Below are 19,925 nucleotides of genomic sequence, written 5' to 3'. Positions count from 1 at the left end.
CTGAGCGAATGTCGGGGTCGACCTTGGATCGAGAAAGATAGTCCAAAACCGGCTGCCAGATACTATAGAACTTATTAGAGAAACCCACAACATCATATCGTAGCATCTCCAAATGGAGAATCTCAGTAAAGTCGCTCAACCACATTTTAAACTGAGGAACCTTGTCAGTTTTCCAAAGTCTCAATATTACTTTTTTGGCTATTACCATTCCATACACCACTGTCGATTGCATAGAAATGCTGCAGTTCCTCAAAGAAGGAGAGTGTCCAAACAATGCAATCTGGGGGTCAGGAACCAACGCGCATCCATAAACCTTAGAAAACAAGTTGAAAATCTCACACCAATAATGAAATAGCTTGGGGCATGTCCAGAACAAATGAGATTGGGAGCCATCCGCAGACTTACATTTATCACATTTTGAAGATGTCGAAGGAAATATTCTGTGCAGTTTAATTTTAGAATAGTGAAGTCTATGAAACACCTTGAACTGAATTAACTGGTGTCTTACATTGATAGAGCACGTCCGAATCCTCCCAAGACCCTCTTCTCAGACCTCACTCCCGATCCACAAACCCAGCTCCTCCTCCCATGCAGCCCTCAAGGAGTCTGTGGTAAAGTTAATTCGCTCTGCAAAGACGTCAACAAAACTCGTGATTAACTTCTTCGATCCTGGAGAGCCCAGCAGAATTTTGCATAATTTATTTTCTTCCGGGAGAGAAATTCGGAATATTAGTTCGAACATAGTTTCTAACTTGCAAATATCTGAAGAAATCCGTATCCGGAAGGAAAAAATAGCTCTTCAGCATAGCAAATGAAGCAAACTTTTTGTTAATGTACAAGTTTTTCAAAGTATTAAGGCCTTTCAATCTCCAATTTTTAAAGGACGTATCAGATAGTGATGGGGGAAAAGCATGGTTACAGTAAACTGGGGCATGAACTGAGGTCTCCGGTAACTTACAGTGCAACTTAATTTGTTTCCATATTTTCAAAGAATTTAAAACGATCAAATTATTTACCCCACTGATTGCGGGAGATATTGGTGCTGCGAAAAGAAGAGCCGGAAGACAGCTGTCAGTAACACCACTTCTTTCAATGGCCACCCATGGGGGGGAATTTGCAGACAATTCTTTAGCATCACCTTTCTGCCAGTTTACCAGGGCTCTTGCATTCGCTGCCCAATAATAATGCTGAAAACAGGGTAATCCCCATCCTCCCATCTCTGTTGGTTTATGTAAGTGAGTTTTTGATATTCTATGGGCTTTAAAGCCCCAAACAAAAGGCAAGATTATTGAGTCTAATAATTTAAAAAAAGCCTTTGTTAAAAAAAATAGGCAGACCCTGAAAAAGGTATAAAAATTTAGGTAAGGACACCATTTTCATAGCATTTATACGGCCCATCATCGACAGAGGAAGTGTTCTCCATTTATCAATGTCTTTCCGAAGATTCTCCGCTTTTTCCAAAAAATTCAATTTGAAAATTTGTTTAGGGTCCTTTGGCAGAATAACCCCAAGATATTTCAGTTTGTCCGTTATTTTAAATAATAGGTTATCTAAGAAGTCGGAAGTGAGGCTTACACCTAGAGACGTAAATTCACTCTCCTGCCAGTTAATAATATAACATGAAATCTCACCAAATGACTGAATAAGGTCTAGGAGAACTGGCACTGACTGCTCAGGATGTGACACGAAAACCACAACATCATCAGCATACAATGAAATGTGATGGTCAATGTTTCCCAATTGAATCGGTTTGATTAAGGGATGTTTTCTAATACTAATGGCGAGGGGCTCCATAGCGACTGCGAAAAGCAAGGGGCTAAGGGGGCAACCCTGACGGGTCCCCCAGTGTAGTAGAAAGGGCTCTGACTTGTCCTGGTTTGTAAGGACAGAGGCAGATGGGTGAGCATACATTGTTTTAATCCAAGACACACATTTATCACCAAACCCAAACTCCTCAAGTACAGTCAGGATGTAAGGCCACTCCAGTTGGTCAAATGCCTTTTCAGCATCAAGGCAAAGAGCTGCTCCCTTAAACCTACTGTCATATTTATGGTACACAATGTTCATTAACCGTCTGATATTAAAAAATGAGAACCTATTAGGAACAAAGCCTGTTTCGTGTGTATAATAGAGGAAATATGTTTATTTAGTCTATTTGCCAGTACTTTAACGAAGATTTTAATGTCAGAATTCAATAATGAAATAGGGTGGTATGGTGAAAGCTCCGTCTCCTCCCTGCCTTCTTTACATATTAAAATTATATTGGCTTCATACATGGTAGGGGGAAATTTACCTGAATCAAGAGAATGAGTAAACATCCTCTGAAGGAGAGGAGCAATCCTCTCGGCATATCTTTTATAAAGTTCAGTTCCAAAACCATCAGGCCCTGGGGCTTTGGCCTTGGGGAATGCTTTAATTACATCAAGGATCTCTTCCACAGTGATGTCTGCATTAAGAGCCTCACGAGCGGCTTCACTCATCTTAGGGATATTTAGATCTTTGAGCCAGTTTGAGATATTTCCTTTTGCCTTAGACATGTACAGTCGTTCATAATATTCTTTAAAGGAGTCATTTATACCTTTTGGATCAGTTATAATTTTTCCTGTCCTGGACTTCATTTTATGTATTGCCTGTTGGCCTGCAAACCCCGCAGTTGACGAGCCAATAATCTATGGGGCATATCACTCAGCTCAAAGTGTTTCTGCTTAATTTTGAACAACTGATCAAGCACCTGTCTGGACAGGATGGTGTTATATTCATATTTTAGAGCAAAAATGTTTTGTAAAGTCATAGGGTCAAAAAAGTAGACTGGAAAATTTGGTTTGCCCAACTGCATCTCAATAACCTCTCCCTGCCTGGTCTCATGTGTGTTTCTTGAAGGTATACAATGTCCGCTGATAAGGACTTTAAGTGAGAAAATACTTTAGCCCTTTTTAGGACATGCCCCAAACCCCTGACATTCCAACTGGTAAAGTTTATGCCACCGCCCTGTAATGAGGTGTTATGGTACACAGAAAATTTTCAACAGAATGGCTTCAAAGCACTCATGTGTTAGCCTGACAGTGTATTGCAACATGTAAAATGCTTTTTGAACAACAAAAACAAACAAAAAAGTTACCCCCATCCCATTTTCCCAAACAAAGCAAGAATAAAAACCCCACATAGCAAAATAGAGGAAGCCGGGCCGCATGGGTCATACAAATACCGAACTAACTCCGCAAAAAGGCTCCTTTATCCACTCAAATTTAACAGACTTAGATTATGGTACAAACATCCAGCTGTTATAAAAGCGATTCCGGTCCCCAATGACCCAAAACAATGAGCACATACCACAGTGGCTCTAACCTCCAGATACTCAGTGACTTTGTAAGGATTCTGCAAAGAGGAGAACGTCTTATCCGTAGAGCCAACGGTGACCCGTAAGCGCGCAGGATACAGGACCCCGCACCTCGCTCCAGAGTCCCGGAGCCGCTTCTTCACCGCATCAAAAGCCTGCCGCTGCTTCATCACCTCTGCCGGGTAGTCAGGGAAAATGTAGATCGGCTTCCCCTTGAAACTGAGGGGGAACTGTTGACGGGCCAGTTCGAAGAATCGTATCCTTCATATGGAAGTAGTGGATTCGTGCTATCTTTACCAGCGGCCGCGCACCATCACCAGGCAGCCTGCTTCCCAGCCGATGCGCCCGGTCCACCTCCAGCTGCGTATGAAACTGATCCACACCAAGCAGTTCCGGAATGAACTTCATCAGAAAATCTCTAGGACTTCCATCCTCGATCTTTTCCGGCAACCCAATAATTTTAATATTCTGCCTCCTGGACCGAGCCTCAGGATCGTTCACCTTCACGCGGAGAGCCTCGTTCTCTGCCTGGATCCTGGCACAGGTCCCCTCCATCTTGGAAAGGCGGCCCTCGTGGTTGGATGCAGCATCTTCCACCTCTTTAATCCGGTCAACAAGGTTTAATAACGTTGCTTGGGTCGAAGCGAGAGTTGCTTCAAGATCATTAAATCTATCGTTCATTATCTTACTCATGTTATTTATTGCCGCGAGGACGGTAGCGGATCCCGCATAATGCTCACACGATGAATCAGCGCCCGTTACGGTTGTAGCTTGCTTAGCTAGCCCCAGCACGTCCTGCTCCGTCGTCTCTTCTGAAGCCTTATCTTGCTTCTTTCCTTTATCCGCCTTGGGTTTAGTCATCCTCAATGTCAAGACAGATAGTCGAAGCACAGGGGAACCGAAATATGAGTGGAAAATCAAAATAAATAAGAAATTACTTGTAAGTGGTGAGGAGCCCGGAAAAACACGTCTACTCCATACGGTGCTCACTAGCGCCCCCCCGTGAAAAAACATTTGAAGTTATAGTTTTTTAATCACAATGTTTTTATTTGCATCTCTTTCTGCATGTTTCTTCCAAAATTAAGCTGTAAACGTTATTCCAACTCTCACTTATCAGACAGAAATACTTTGATGTGATTTTTCTTTCAGCCCTAATGCGGTTCTGCGGTTAAGATTCAACCACTTTGCCACAGAATGCAGCTGGGACCACATGTACGTCTATGACGGGGACTCTGTTTATGCTCCTCTGGTTGCTGTTTTCAGGTGAGAAACTCCAGATTGATGAGTCGATATGCACACATCTAAACTTTGAAGTCAGAAAAAAAAAAATGAAACCACTTTCTATGTCACAAGGAAATGCTTTTTTAAGAGTTTTTCTGTTTCAGATTTATAATTTTTTGTAACATTTTTCTAGAAGTATTAGTAGAAGTATTTAAAAACACTAAATGGATTTGTGCTTATATTTCTACAGTGGCCTGATCGTACCAGAGACCCGAGGTAACGAGACGGTTCCTGAAGTTGAGACGACTTCAGGCTATGCACTGCTACACTTTTTCAGCGACGCTGCCTACAATCTGACAGGATTTAACATACTCTACTCGTAAGTATTTGATGCTAAGCATTTAAGTTGTATTTCAGCTGATAATTATTTGAACCAATCTTTTCTATTCATTTATTTTTATTTCCAGGATAAACTCTTGTCCCAATAACTGCTCTGGACATGGGAAGTGCACGCCGGGGAACTCGGTCGCCAGCAGAGTGTACTGTGAATGTGACAAGTACTGGAAGGGCGAAGCGTGTGACATCCCCTACTGCAGGAACAACTGCGGAAGCCCCGACCACGGCTACTGCGACCTCACCGGCGAGAAGCTGTGTGTCTGCAACGACAGCTGGCAAGGTGAGAGCCGAGGGGGAAGAGAAGAAGATGATGCTTATAAGTCAAAGTGACTTCTGCAAGTGGGTGGGATGTGAATGCTGATATAGGCCGGTATAAATTTTCACTCTATGTTAACCTTGAGGAAAAATACAGAGGTTTCACAGTATTTACAAAAAAGTTGAGTCTAAGAAGTAGGACGTTTTCTTATTGCTTACATTTAGAATAAAATCGACGTGTTATTCGTGCTATCTTGATTACCACGTTTCTAATGAGGTTTCCTCTAAAATTAAGGTATTTTTATACATAGAGCACAAAATTATGACTGTGTTTAAAAATGAACCAGATCTGGATCTTCAGGCGTCAGCAAAATATTGCTGAAGCCTATTGTGATAACTTCCCTCTTTCGAAATGTTGACAGAATTTTTCTGCATCATGTGCTAAATTGTTGGTGATGTCATGAACAGCATGATACCAGGGAAAGCAGGAACAGCTGTGTTGTGTTATGACACAATGTAACGCTGATTGCTATCATGTTGATAAGCCCTTTGACTGCGCCTTATTATATTTTTCCAGCTGGAAGGAAGCAAAAGCTTTTGCATGATGGAACTTGACAGTAATTTACCGTACCCTTCACTAACACACACTGACGTTTGGCAACTTCTTCCATTTGATTAGTTCAGGCTTATGTTCAGGTTTGGCTTGCTTGCAGTTTATATTAGTGAAAATATTCCTGCCATACAGGTACAGTTTGCATCTTAAAAATGGTAAAATTTAGGAGCATGTATTTTATTTTATTTTATTTTTTTGCCTTGAAGTACAATACTCTGAAAAATATTCACTTCACTTGATCTACTTTACATCATGTTATATTACAGCAACAAACTTTGGTGTGTTAGATTTACAGTTCATTTTCAGTTGACAAATTGAACAGTCCTCTTTTTATCTAACCCTGCTTTAAACTTTCATAACTTTATCTCTGACCTGTCTGCTGTGTTCCGTGATCTTCATGATGCCGTTTGTTCTCAGATGTTGTTCGAGGCCTTTGCAGAGTTAGTTGTATTTCTGCTGAGATTAAATAACACGAAGGTTATCTCTATTTACTAGCTAACTGCCTTCTGAATTCAATTGTTTGCTCTGATTTTTAGGAGTATCACATTGGAAAGGGACTGAAAACGAAGGTTCACCACACTTTTTTGTTATAAAAACTTTGTCTATCACATTAAATATCATTAAAACATATTTAGGCTTGCAGTGTGAACATGACAAAATGTGAAAGGAGTTCATATTTATGGGGTATGGACACCTAAAAGTCAGTGTGGATGTGTTACAAAGAGCTTGTTGTATTGCGTTATTGTATTTTTAACTTGTATGCCATAATGCCTTCCCTCTCTGCTCTGTTTATCTCTGCAGGCCCAGATTGCTCGCTGACTGTACCTTCAACCGAGTCCTTCTGGATCCTCCCAAGCGTCAAGCCCTTTGGCACCTCCCTCGCCAGGGCTTCCCATAAGGCCGTGGTGCAGGAGAAGATCATGTGGGTGGTGGGTGGATATACATTCAACTACAGCTCATTCCAGATGATTCTCAAGTAAGTTTAAATATATAGTTTTTGAGTTACCTAATCATTTATCTTAAAATTAGACAGCTTAAAGAAATTGCAATAGAAAACACTGAAAAAATACTTTTGATCTTTGTCTGGTTATTGATGATATTTGCCAGAGAAGCCAGTACCACTATTCTCTGAAATGTTTTCTGATTTATTTTGGAGAGATCAGAGGCTGGTGTGGACATTTTGTAGTAGAAGCTGCTTCTTTGGAATTTTTGGTCCGTTAATGGCTTTGTGTTTCCATGTGAACGGCTTTTTGTTGTCGTTGACGTTCTGCTCAGTGTTTATTAATCAGCAGGTGTGATGATTCCTGATGTTCCTGCTCTGTCTTGTATGAATAACAGAGCACTGATGTGGCCAGGTGTTCCTGTTTATTGCATACAAGCTGTAAATTATGTACACTCATCACTGTGCAGAGCCTGCGGCTGATCCAAAGCATTGTTTACTTCTTTACAAATAAAACATCGGTTGATGTGCTAGTGACCAAATCCAAACCGAGTGGGAAAAAGCCGCCATTGATTCTGAATGTATCGACCCATTATTCAAGGGTTTAAGAATGTTTATTTTCACTATATTAACAAAGTGAAATGCATTATGTAGGATTATTACACACAGACTGTTTTCAAGCTTTTATTTCTGTTAATTTTTCTGATTACAGCTAATGAAGACAAGATGTTTAAGATTTGAGTATTAAATCAAACCCATAAAAAACATGTTTAAAACCAAAATATGTGTTTAAAGAAAGTTCTGCTCACTACTTGTTTAGAAAGTATTTTCAGAAATTACTTTTAATCTGACAAACTAGGTGTGTTGGTGCATGTATTATAGTTATTTAATATGACTGTATATACACAGACTGATCACACTGAGATTCTGAACTTCTTCTCGAGACAGAGACTTAATTTCTGTTGTCTGTCCTAAAAAGATTGCTTACAATTAAATATGGTACATTTGGAAAAACACCACAATTTTATGGTTCCATTGTATTTATACAATTACTACAAAATAAAAAATACTTCTAAAATGAGTTACTTGCTTTTATTTCAAGCTGATCTCATATTGCGTCTTTCACTCAAATTCTTAACTATTTACAAGAAATTACAGGCAATTTAAATTTTCTTGGAAATTAGTTGTAAGTGCAGACTATGTGATGGTTTGCATTAAGTTATATTTCTGTTCCTTTGTTGTACTGATGCTTCTCACATCGTAGAAACTAAGACCGCTTCTAGGTCTTCCTCGGAAGAGAGATTTTATCTCAAGGAACTTTCTGATAATTATAATGGTTAAAAAAAACCTGCTGCAGGCAAAATGTCTCATATTAGCAGTTCTGTTGCATACAAGCATATACTTAGGTATATGCTTGTATGCTTGTATACTGGTCATTTATTAGATGTTATTGATTATTACTGTTAGAATATGGGGTAACACTTTATTTTTTATTTTTAATAAACAGGAAGGAGTTTTAATTGATGTTTGACTTGTCATAAAGTATCATTTGGTAAATAATAACATTTAATGTAAAGTTGACACTTTTAATGGACTTTTAATACAAGTTTTAATGTAACTTTGCACTAAAAGTGTCTTTTTTTTTTTTTTTCCAAATAATTGAACGTCGACACTTGTAATGGGACTTTTGGTTCAACTTTTAGTGCAGCCTTGCAATAAAAGTGTCACTGTTTACCAAATTACTCTTCATGACAACAGTCATAAACATTTATGAAGACTCCGTCATGTTCAGGTGTTGTCATGTTTATGACAGTGTTATGCACACCCCTTCAAATAAAGTGTTGAATAATTCTAGTTATAAAAATATTATAACATTCCTTTATTTTTTTGTTATTAACCAAGCATCAAACCACCCTATGTTATGAACAGATATGTTTAGGCTGCTTTGATTAGATAATTAACATCTTGCCACAGTGGAACAAATTGCATATGTATTTTAGTGGATTTTATAAGTATTTTCAATGGGATTTCTTGTTGCATGTTGGAGGGTTAGTTGACATGTGACGTTTGTCTCTCTGCAGCTACAATCTAGAGAGCGGCGTTTGGAACACGGTGCCCATCACCGGTGGCCCTGTGCCAAGATACGGACACTCACTTGCTGCCTTCCAGGTATCTACACCACTACAGACACACAGGTGTTGCATTCTGCCATGCATGGTTGCTTTCACAGGTCTGACATACTTTAAATCACAGTAATTGTTACATAACAGGAAGCTTTATTCATCATATATAGAGAATGACTAAATCTACATTCACAAAGTAGGTCCAATGTATTTTTCTTTGCTGAAATTCTACTAATAAACTGTGATTGCTATTAGACTTTTGTGTGAACGGTTTACAACCCCAAAGCAACCTGCATTCAGAATAAATGTAGATGCTGTTTACATAAGTGATGATGGATTCATTGTCTATGGATTGACTTTAAAGTTGTTGAACAATGGGAGCCAATAGTATTATCAAAGCTCCATCCAGTGTCGGCACTTCAGCCATTCAGATTTACCATGTCTGGCTTCTTCCAGTGCAGAATTATGATGTACAGTACAGACCAAAAGTTTGGACACACCTTTTAATTCAATGAGTTTCCTTTATTTTCATGACTATTGACATTGTAGATTCACACTGAAAGCATCAAAACTATGAATAACACATGTGGAAATATGCACTAAACAAAAAAGTGTAAAACAACTGAAAATAGCCCTTATATTCTAGTTTCTTCAAAGTAGCAACCTTTTGCTGTGATTACTGCTTTGCACACACTCTGCATTTTCTTGATGAGCTTCAAGAGGTAGTCACCTGAAATGGTTTTCACTTCATAGCTGTGCCCTGTCAGGTTAATAAGTGGGATTTCTTGCCTTATAAATAGTCATGTAAATAAAGAAAACCCATTGAATTAGAAGGTGTGTCCAAACTTTTGGTCTGTACTGTACATTTCACAACAATGACGTAAAATTGTCAGATACATAACAGATTTTACCACATGTGGAAGTCACACAAGTCGGATTGTTTTGGGCATGAAAAAGTCAGATATGAGTCGCATAGCTACAAAGCTGTAGGTATCAGGGCAGCTTGATTTTTGAGAGTCTTATATTTGTGATATTTTTGAATATTGCAACAACAATATCGGTTGAGAGTAAGTTGCATCAATCTTGCAACAATCTTCCCTTCCTTGATAGTCAGTATCCTCTCCCTCCCATACATTCTGTAACAAATCAATTAAGCTTCTCTGCTTTTCAGGATGATATCTACATGTTTGGTGGGAAGCTTGAAGCCAGCTGGGGCAACGTGACAGACGAGCTTTGGGTGTTCAACATGCCAAGTCGGTCATGGCAACGCAGAAGCCCCGTCGTCGGCTCGCCGGCCCAGGCTCATGTTTACGCTGTGGAGGGCCACACGGCCCATTGCGTGCAGCTGAGCAGTGGCGAGACCATCATGCTGGTCATCTTTGGTTACTCCCCCATCTACAGCTACATCAGCAACGTACAGGAGTACAACCTGAGTGAGTCCCAGCTCCGCAGTGAAACCAGGCACCGCTTGATGACCTCAGTCATCCCATTTCTAGTTTAAAAGTTTACCTCTTCAAAAGCTATTACACTAAATAGTGAAGGTTAGCTTTTTACTCATGTGTAAATCACATGAAATGAACTGATTTAACTTTTTTCTGATTCAGTCAGTTGATAAAAAAAGAAATCATAAAGTTGGAAAACAGCATAAACCAAACAACTACAATAATAAAGAGCATAAAATTTTATGTTGAACTTTTATGACTCATTAGGATGACAGGAAAATGACCGGCATTAATCATGTCTGATATTTATTTCACTGATTGCTGATTTATTGTTTCTGTCTGTTGCCGACTTGATGACATGAAGAATAAATGACTATCAGTTAAATACAAACAAATCTTGTCTTAAGATTTGTATTTTTTTCTTATCATTTGTTTATGGTTAATACTTTGCTGCAGTAAAGAATTTTTATTTATCAGTGTTTTTTTTTTTTTGCACTGTGCACTTTAGTTGTTTTCATTCTTGCATTTCCTTGCAAACATTTTGCAAGGCAAAACCTTTTCCTCATTTAGTCGCGTTACAACCACATGATTGGGATTTTAAGTGACAGACCAACACAGAGTCGTGTTCTATGGAGATACATTTGTTCCAGTGTTACTGCAAGTATATAACATGTTTCAAAAAGTAAAATAAAAAAAACGTGCATTGCAAAAGTGAAACGTTGAAAAAATTCTAAATTAAAAATATGTTTTTAGAATAATTTATAATGTGTATGTAATAGTTGAATTTTGTTTAATTATATTCTTTTCGACTAATTTTACAGATTCCGTTTCTCTGTTTTGGGACACATTTCTATTTGTCTCAGTGGACATTAGCAACAATATTATTATTGGTCAGCTTGGACATGATGCTCTGAAGTGCTTCTTGAAAAGTTTTGCACAACTTGATTTTGAAATATATATGTACGTATTTTTTTTCAAGTTTCAATTTTGAAACACGTTCTTTGCTTGCAATAGTAGGATTTATGGTTTTCAGTTACATATTTACAGATTGCAAAGTTGAGTCAGACTGTTTGGAAATTATCTGTCAACGTCAATTACATTTTTCTCTTGAATTTGACTAGGCCATTTTATTGTAACGCCATTGAGCTTCTAGTCAAGTCTTTTGCAGTTTAACAGATTTCTATCAGGATTTCCCTATAATTATCTTCAGCAGTCTTCCCATAAACTCTGACCAGCATTAACACAGCATGATCCTGCCATTGCCATGTTTCACACTGGGAAGGATGTATTTTTGGTGATGTGCAATGTGTTTATTTGTTTTTTTATCTTACCAAAACATTTCCAATTTTTATGTTTTTCTTGTCACTGTTTTGTAATCAGTGGATTTGTTGAGTTTTTTCCTGTCAGTAAATTCTTCTCCCTCTTCAAAGCTTTCCATTTGTTTTTTTTTCAGGATCCAAAGTGTGGTTGGTACCTGAGACGAAAGGTGCCGTCCCTCAGGGAGGTTACGGCCACAGCAGCTCGTTTGACAGCTCCAGCAGCAGCGTCTACGTCCATGGAGGCTATAAAGCTCTCCCAGCCGGCAAGTATGGCCTTGTGGATGACCTCTACCGCTACGAAGTGAACTCGAGGACATGGTAAATCATCATAATCGTGTGCAACACGGTGTGTCACGCTGGCTTCTTGCCACAGCTGTCCCTGACACAGACTTGTCATGCACATTTCGCAGGTTCATTCTGCGAGAAAGCGGCTTTCCACGGTACCTGCACTCTGCGGCGCTTCTCAGTGGCACTCTGCTCGTCTTCGGTGGCAACACGCATAATGACACGTCACTCAGCAACGGGGCCAAGTGTTTCTCTGCTGACTTCCTTGCATATGACATCGGTATGTTGGAATATGTTGGAAGAAATGTTTTTTACGAAGCAGAAGCTAACTTTTTGTATAATAATTTCTCTTAGTTTTAGGGAATGAGGAATTCTTTTATATCACACAAAATGCTTTCATTTATTGAAAATTTACCCAGTATTTGTTCCTCAGCCTGTGACAAGTGGACAGTCCTCCCCAAACCAGACCTGCACAGGGATGTCAACCGCTTTGGCCACTCGGCTGTCGTTAGCAACGGGTACATTTCTAAAACTCGTGTATTCACTCAATTTCCCTACATGGCCGACAGGGTTAGGCACGCCACAATATGTAATAATTGGGCTTTAAAATGTTATAAAACCTCACTATATTATAGTAGACGGAAATGTAGTAAAATCCTTGAACGCATTTGAATCATTTTGCCTTGAATGACATGTAGGTCAATACTGAGAGTTTGAAAAGGTAACTAAATGACCAAAAGTTTGGCATTTATTGACCTAAGTTTCAGTTTAAATGCATATAGGATCTACAAAATGATTTAGTATAATGATTAGGATGAACATGTACAGTTTGTTTATTTCATAATACACATGATTACATTGTCATTTCTAAAATAAGAGCTTACACATTCTGTAAAAATCAGCCCAAATACATTCTTCCATAAGTGGAAGAATGTATTGCAAAACGCGTTCAAGGATTTTATTGCATTTTGTGTAGATTATTACATAATGCGGTTTTAATAATGTTTTGTTACGTTTTGAAGCCTAATTTTATTACATTATTACATATTGCAGGATTCTAGTACTTTTATGAAAAATCTTCCTCCTCCTGTCTGTCTTTTTTTGTCCATCCATCCGATCAACCATCTATCCACCCATTTGTCCTTCATCCATCTATGCATTCATACTTTTGAATTTGTGTGTTATTTCATCAGTCTGTCCTTCCATCCATGTCTTTGTCCATACTTCTGTTTATGCATTTATGGATCAGTATATATCTATTTTGAATTTTAAACCGGAAAACCACAAAAAAATCAGACTAAATTCTAAAAGGAACTGTTGTCTTGAGCTATAAAAGATAGCCTAAACAAAGTTTGTGCAATGTGAAAGCAAATTTTAAACCTACTTGAGTTTAAATTAGTATGAAACATTATGTCAAGTGGCATGAAATCTTAGTGGAATGTTTTTAATAAAGCTGCTTTGGCCTTTGCTTGTGAAACTTGTTTGTGTTGGTTATCTTGGTGGATAATTAAATGAAGTGCTCTGTTTTCTCTGTCAGGTCTATGTATGTGTTTGGGGGCTTTTCCAGTGTCTTGCTCAATGACGTTCTCGTGTACCGGCCACCCAGCTGCCAGGCCTTCGTGGCAGAGGAGGGGTGTGTGAAAGCCGGGCCGGGGGTCCGCTGCATCTGGAATAGAGGCCGCTGTGCCCCCTGGGAGCCCAGCATGGCCAATGGCAACTTCTCTCCTGTACCTTTCTGCTCCTATAAAACAGGTAACACCGACCAACAAATCACACCATACTTTCACAATATTTAGTCAATTCAGGACAAACTCACTCCAAATAATTAATTTGTTTTCTTTATAGTGACAGTGGATGAATTGTGCTACAAGTTCTCAGACTGTGGGAGCTGCGCGGCAAACACCAAAGGCTGCCAGTGGTGCGATGACAAGAAGTGCATCTCCGCCTCCAGCAACTGCACCACTGTAAGTGTATCAACAGGGGGCAGCAAAGCACTTTTGATCCAGCTTGTTGAAACACACATGAACACAACTTTGTTTCCTCCCCAAGATTTTCCAAATTGAACATGCAAGTTGTGAATATTTATAGCTGTTTACTAAGCCGTTCCCCTGTCCAATTCGCTACGCGATGGCAGACGCTGGACGATACTGTTGAACGAGTTAATTTCACCAAACAGATGCAGCCTTCGCCCATTTTATCTTGAAATTACAGCCACTCTTCTCCTCAACTTTGCCCTCTCTCTGCCCTGCTTCCAGGGCGTGAAGAACTTCACTGAGTGCCCGGTGCGCATCGAGCAGGTGTGCAGCAAGCTCGCCAACTGCAAGAGCTGCTCGCTGAATCTCAACTGTCAGTGGGAGCAGAATCACTCACAGTGCCACTCTTTGCCTGGTAAGCCTGACAGTGGAGCATAAGGAACACTAATTCATGCATGGGATGCTGATCAGATGTTTTTTTTTTCTCCCACATTTGAGTGAAGGATATTTTCCTTGTTGGAAATTACAAATAGATCAGTTGACTTTCTCTGCTAAATACGTAATTTAGGCAGATACTGTATGAATTTAGCCGTCAGGGTTTGGCTCACGTAACTTGAATAAATAAATCTATCTGTGGAGTGAATGTTTTAAACACAGCAGAAGAGGTTTTTATTTTTTGGGCTTTTTGTAAACGTGTTTTTCAATCTGTCATCCTGATGTTGTTTATCAGCTTTGCCAGTGCATTTAGTTTACCTCTCAGCTACTTCCTCCCACCCAGCCCTGTTGTTGACGTCGACGGCGACAGATTCTGAAGAAATGGCGCTGTCACTTTATCCGTAATTTTCAGCTCATGAAGAGTTGTCGCCTGAGGGGGACTGCGGTGGGAGCTGCAAATAATATCTGTTTAACATGTGTGTGTGCGTATTTGTCATGCATGAAAGAGACTTGCCGATCACACACACAAAAAGCCTATCTAAGAGCAGTAGATGCAAATTAGAAAATTAAATATACAGCACACATTGAGACTTTAAATGTTGATTTTTCCCCCCAACTTCACTAACTAAAAAAAGCTCAACTTTTTCTGTGGACAAATGTTGAACTCAGATGATAGTAAAGCATCATAGTGAATGATAATTTGGATTATGTTCCTATCTTCTAGCCCAGCAGTGCAGTGAGGGTTGGAGTCAGGTGGGCGATGCCTGTCTGAGGATAAACTCCAGTCACGAGAGCTACGACAACGCCCAGCACTACTGCAAGAACCTCAACGGCAACATCGCCTCACTCACCACCTCCAAGCAAGTCGACTTTGTACTTGAGGAGCTTAAAAAGCTTCAGCAGCAAGAGAAGGTAAAAACAAAATCACAGTTTGGTGAGAAGGGTGATTCTTATAGAAATTTAGGAATTAGTTTTTTTTATTATACAGTATAAAATATTGCTTTTTTTAATCAAGAAATGGGTTGCATACATTTTTATTTATTGTGGGCTGTTTCAAATCCACATAGCCAAAATTATTCATACAGACTTCTATAAATATGTATACATGCACTGCCACTGAGATTTACTTGAAAATCCATTAGCAGGTTGCAACATGATCTCATGCTTTTGTTGTAACAAACAAGCTTCTTTTTCCCAGCAAGCTTTGATGCTTAGTCCACAAATTTTCAGTTGCAGAAGCTCAATCAAGCCTGCAAGGTTTGATTGACTAGTTGCTGCTTTTAAGAAAGGATTTGTTGATCATCCTGTCATCTCTCTGTCTACATTGTAAATATTTTGAAGCAGGTCTTCATTCCTCAGTCAGCTCCCTCTCCGCCCATCTCTTCTGATCCTGATTTGAGATGAAGTTTATTATTCTGCCCACTTTAGGCATTGTACCAGTCGAAATGGTGTGGAAGACTCACCTGGACTCCTCTAAATTTGCTTATTTTTGTTGTAATCAATCTCTATCCCAAAGCAGGGTAGTGGCTGAATCATGCTGAGATTCAATGCTGATTTTAGACCAATAGAAATTCCACATGATTTTGTTTTTTAAAAAATCTGACATTTTTTTGCATGATCATTTTTTTTCACTAATAGGGGGGAATTTCAAATGGGTGTTTTTGAATTCCCAAAATGGACGACATTCACTCTAGGGGTGCACCGATTTCCTTAATTTTGGGTGATCAGTGATTGACTGATACTTACATGAGAGACCAATTTTTACTTCCTCTGCATAGGTCTGAAAATCCGCCACCATTCCTTTTTGCTCTGCAATAAGAGATCTGACAGGCTGGCCCACCTGGTCATGTCGAAACTTTACCTGGTTATGTCGAAACTTTTCATTTGTTTTTGAGAGCACTTTTTGATGTTTTTCAATAAAATGAGATTGTAACGTTGAAGGTGTATTGTACCTATAACACCAGACAGTGTCAGTTTTAAAATAAAATTAGTATTGGTCAAACTCTGATTCAGCAGCATAAGTTTTTTAAAGATTGGTGATCGGCCACCCTTAAATCACTCCCATGGTGAGTGTATTTAATATTATATATTCATGCAGACTTAACTAAACAAGAACTTCTCTACCCAACTTTTTTACATTTTCTTAAAACATAATGTATAGATTTTTCATTATTGGATCTCTCAATGTTATATTTTAAATCTCTTCATTGCCATTGAAAATTTAGGCATTTTGCTAATTCTTTATTTGACTTTACAACATTTTTTTTCAGCTGCAGAAGAGTTGAGAAACCCCACTAATGAGTTTGTCATGCATGTTGTATTCATGAGGATTTAAATTGCAGTCTGTCTGCTTAGTTTCAAACTTTGCTGTTTGTTCCCAGCAGAACCTTGATGTACTGTTCCACATTATTTTCCCATTACATTAAAAGCTGAATCCTGGAGGCAAATAAGTAATCATATCTGTGAAATTATGTTTAGCAGACCTTTAATGGTGTTTTTGGTTCCCAGGTGTAAATGGAGCAATTATTCCTATTATTTTTTTTATAATAGCGTGACTGAACAGCATTTGGGATGTTTTTGTTTAAATATGCAGTAACTTACAGCTCTGTTCCCACAGCGACTGTCTCCCTGGGTGGGCTTGAGGAAGATCAACGTGTCATATTGGGGTTGGGAGGACATGTCCCCCTTCACCAATAGCAGCTTGCGCTGGCTGCCTGGAGAGCCCAGTGACTCTGGTTTTTGTGCCTACTTGGAGGAGCCTCAGGTTTCAGGCCTCCGGGCCAATCCGTGCACTGCAACTGCTCATGGCCTCATTTGTGAAAAAGCCACTGGTTAGTGACAAATATCGTCAGATACTGTGAAACTAAATATGTTTTTATGTAAGTGAAGTTTTCTTAAGGTCTCACTGTTTTGTGTTTTTGCAGGGAACCCCAATCAGAGTAGTCGTGGGTCTTGTAAGAAGCCTTGCTCGCTGCACACAAACTGCGCCAACTGTACCAGCCAAGCAATGGAGTGCATGTGGTGTGGCAGCACACGGCGCTGTGTGGACTCCAATGCATATGTGATCTCCTTCCCCTATGGCCAGTGTTTGGAGTGGCAGACTGCAGACTGTATGGGTAAGTGTCTCACCATGCATTTAATCTAGGCGAGTCATCTTGGAAGTCTGACATTAATGCGAGGGACAATAAGTTCTCTTAGATTGGCTTCTGTAATCAGTCGATATTCATCACAGAGAGAGAGAAGAGGTTACGGGGAAGAAAACGGCTTGAAGTGTTTGATTCACAGGGAATTAGTGAATCGCATTAGTTTCCTGTGATTGACTTTGGAAGCTGTTTTGGCTTTTAATGGTCAATTACTTTTGCATATAAACTCATGCCCTACTGCTGATGTCCCTGCTGACTGCGCTTTAGATGGACTCTTTACCTTAAGATGCCTTTAAGTAATCTTGTATGATGAAATAGTGGCTGGAGTGGAATGGAAAGTAGGGACACGGTGAATGGTTTTGTTTTAACAAAGGTGAATGTTGTTTGTATTTGTGTTTTGTTAAGTGGTGCAGAAAATATGAAAGCAAAGGTTTGGTTTAAAGAGGTAAAGGGTTTCTGGTAAAAAAGACCAATCAAAATTTTGATGAGTGATGGAAAATTGAGTTTGACTAGTTTTAGAAACATGGGTCAAAAAGGTTTGCCATTGTTCCTGTAGCACAATTTCTCATTTAGGAGAAATGCTGAAAGTACAGCAGCTTGGAGACCTATAAAACCAGCACCCTACCTAGAGATTTAAGAGTTTTGTGTTGGCTGGTTTCATTCAAGTCAGGCTTTGAGCAGAAATATTTCCTCAGACATTCCTGGATTCTTTAGTTTGATGTCACTATTTTATTGCACACTAGTTTTAAAAATGTTAATGAATGTAACTTTTCCACTGTTGCTTCTCAATAGTCATTATGCAAATTCTATACCCTCATCACTGATGAACTTGCCCTGAGATAGGATGGAGTAGATTAACAGAAATAATTTCTAGACTGTTTAAAAACTAGATTAACAAGGTTAGAAAATCTAAGACAGAACTAGTTAAGTACTTTCTTAACCTAGAAGAACATTTGTTCCTAGCCTCAGTTTAACAAATTTCTAAGCTATTAGCTCTTTGATTTTGATTGACAGGAACCTGTTCTTAAATCCACACTCTTATTCTCTTCATGGTGGTGCTTTAAACTCCTGTTTCACAAATAAAGAAAAGAGTGTTTAATGAAATTTTAGTCTTACTCAGGTTACACACATAGAATGTACCAAAACAAAAAGAAAAAGCAACAGAGCCAGATTACATACCAGACAGATACGAAGGTGAAAATACGTTTCGACTACCCAGCAGTAAACTGATTGGGGAGCTCCTTCACCTGAAGGTCGACAAAGCACTTTGGTTTGGTGCTGGTGCGTGATGTATGAATTATTTCCACTGTTGTGTCACATTGAGAAAAATCTCTGATCAGTTTAGCGAGTAACAAATTTAGGGAGCCCAGGAGTGCTGTCTCAAATTCATTTGTGTCTGCTGGTGTTGGGCAACACAGAGATTCTGTTTTCTGTGGATATTTGTCTTGAGGAATTAGTCTCTGTTGGCATGAAGGACAAGGAAGGTTGTTCTAAAAATTCCCTTTGTTTCCGCCTCATTCTGTTTGTCTGGGTGAAGTCGAAAAGCGGTTTCGATCTTGAATTTGTGTACCTGCTTTCTTTGTTCCTTCTTTAATTTGAGTGTGTGCTTTAATGTATTGTTTAGGCTGGGTATTGTATATAAATGCATTTGAAACCACAAGTGCAGGAGAAAAATATGCAGCAGTGGCACAGATGATTACTGTGCTTTACAAGAGTTGTTGCATTTGGTGCTTTCAGTGGAGAAAATGCTCTTTTTGCAGACTACTTGGACAAGTAGTTATTTGTTTTTCACAAACATGAAACTTTTCCAACTAAAGAAATTCCTTTAACCTGATTATGTGAAATTTGGGCTCCTCCCCTCTCAGATCAGAGTCAATTAGACAAAATGTAGTTTCTGCATCATCGTGGATTCTAAAAAACTGAATATACTAAAGTAAATTTCAAACATGCAAAGCCATGTTGAGTTTATCTTGCTGCAGTGTGTTTTCCCTGCTTCATTTTACTGGAATGGTATTTGAGCACTGTTTCCCCCCCTAAAGTTAGCTGCAGCAACATCTAAATCTTTGTCTTGTGCCGATTGCAAAATGCTGAAAGACATGGTAATGACGAACAACAGCTCTAAAGGAGCTACAGAGAAAAAGCTAATTATCTAAATTCTCACTTTGATAATTCATGTCTTGCTCCTACTGATATGTTCACAGTTTAGTGAAGTGCTGTGCTAATGCTACTATTCTCTCTGTTTTGATATGACTTGTTGATATTTTCTGTAGCATATTTCAGTGTGGTTCCAGGAAAGTGCATGCAAATAAAACCTACAAAAGAAGTTCTCCAGACGGTGTCATAAATTTGTTTTCTTTTCTCAACATTTTTAAATTGAATAACTAGTGTTTTGGCTGCTCTCTACAAACTCTCAGGTAGCTATGTGATCGCAACTAATGGAGGT

General features: G+C 39.0%; 1 protein-coding gene across 1 annotated transcript in view; it reads left to right on the top strand.

Moving 5' to 3' along the window:
* The window catches only part of atrnl1 (attractin like 1), a 70,571-nt gene that overhangs the window by 7,460 nt on the left and 43,186 nt on the right, over nt 1–19,925 (top strand). The window contains exons 3-17 of the mRNA XM_005804391.3: nt 4,487–4,600; nt 4,809–4,937; nt 5,026–5,234; nt 6,624–6,798; nt 8,844–8,931; nt 10,057–10,318; nt 11,781–11,964; nt 12,057–12,211; nt 12,365–12,449; nt 13,469–13,683; nt 13,777–13,895; nt 14,187–14,319; nt 15,064–15,251; nt 16,957–17,170; nt 17,264–17,455. Of these exons, the coding sequence (XP_005804448.1) occupies nt 4,487–4,600; nt 4,809–4,937; nt 5,026–5,234; nt 6,624–6,798; nt 8,844–8,931; nt 10,057–10,318; nt 11,781–11,964; nt 12,057–12,211; nt 12,365–12,449; nt 13,469–13,683; nt 13,777–13,895; nt 14,187–14,319; nt 15,064–15,251; nt 16,957–17,170; nt 17,264–17,455 (2,462 nt within the window). The remainder of the gene's footprint in view (nt 1–4,486; nt 4,601–4,808; nt 4,938–5,025; nt 5,235–6,623; nt 6,799–8,843; nt 8,932–10,056; nt 10,319–11,780; nt 11,965–12,056; nt 12,212–12,364; nt 12,450–13,468; nt 13,684–13,776; nt 13,896–14,186; nt 14,320–15,063; nt 15,252–16,956; nt 17,171–17,263; nt 17,456–19,925) is intronic.

This window comes from Xiphophorus maculatus, chromosome 10, assembly GCF_002775205.1.
Source record: "Xiphophorus maculatus strain JP 163 A chromosome 10, X_maculatus-5.0-male, whole genome shotgun sequence".
NCBI classification, from domain to species: domain Eukaryota; kingdom Metazoa; phylum Chordata; class Actinopteri; order Cyprinodontiformes; family Poeciliidae; genus Xiphophorus; species Xiphophorus maculatus.
This window is presented reverse-complemented; position numbering and strand designations above follow the sequence as displayed.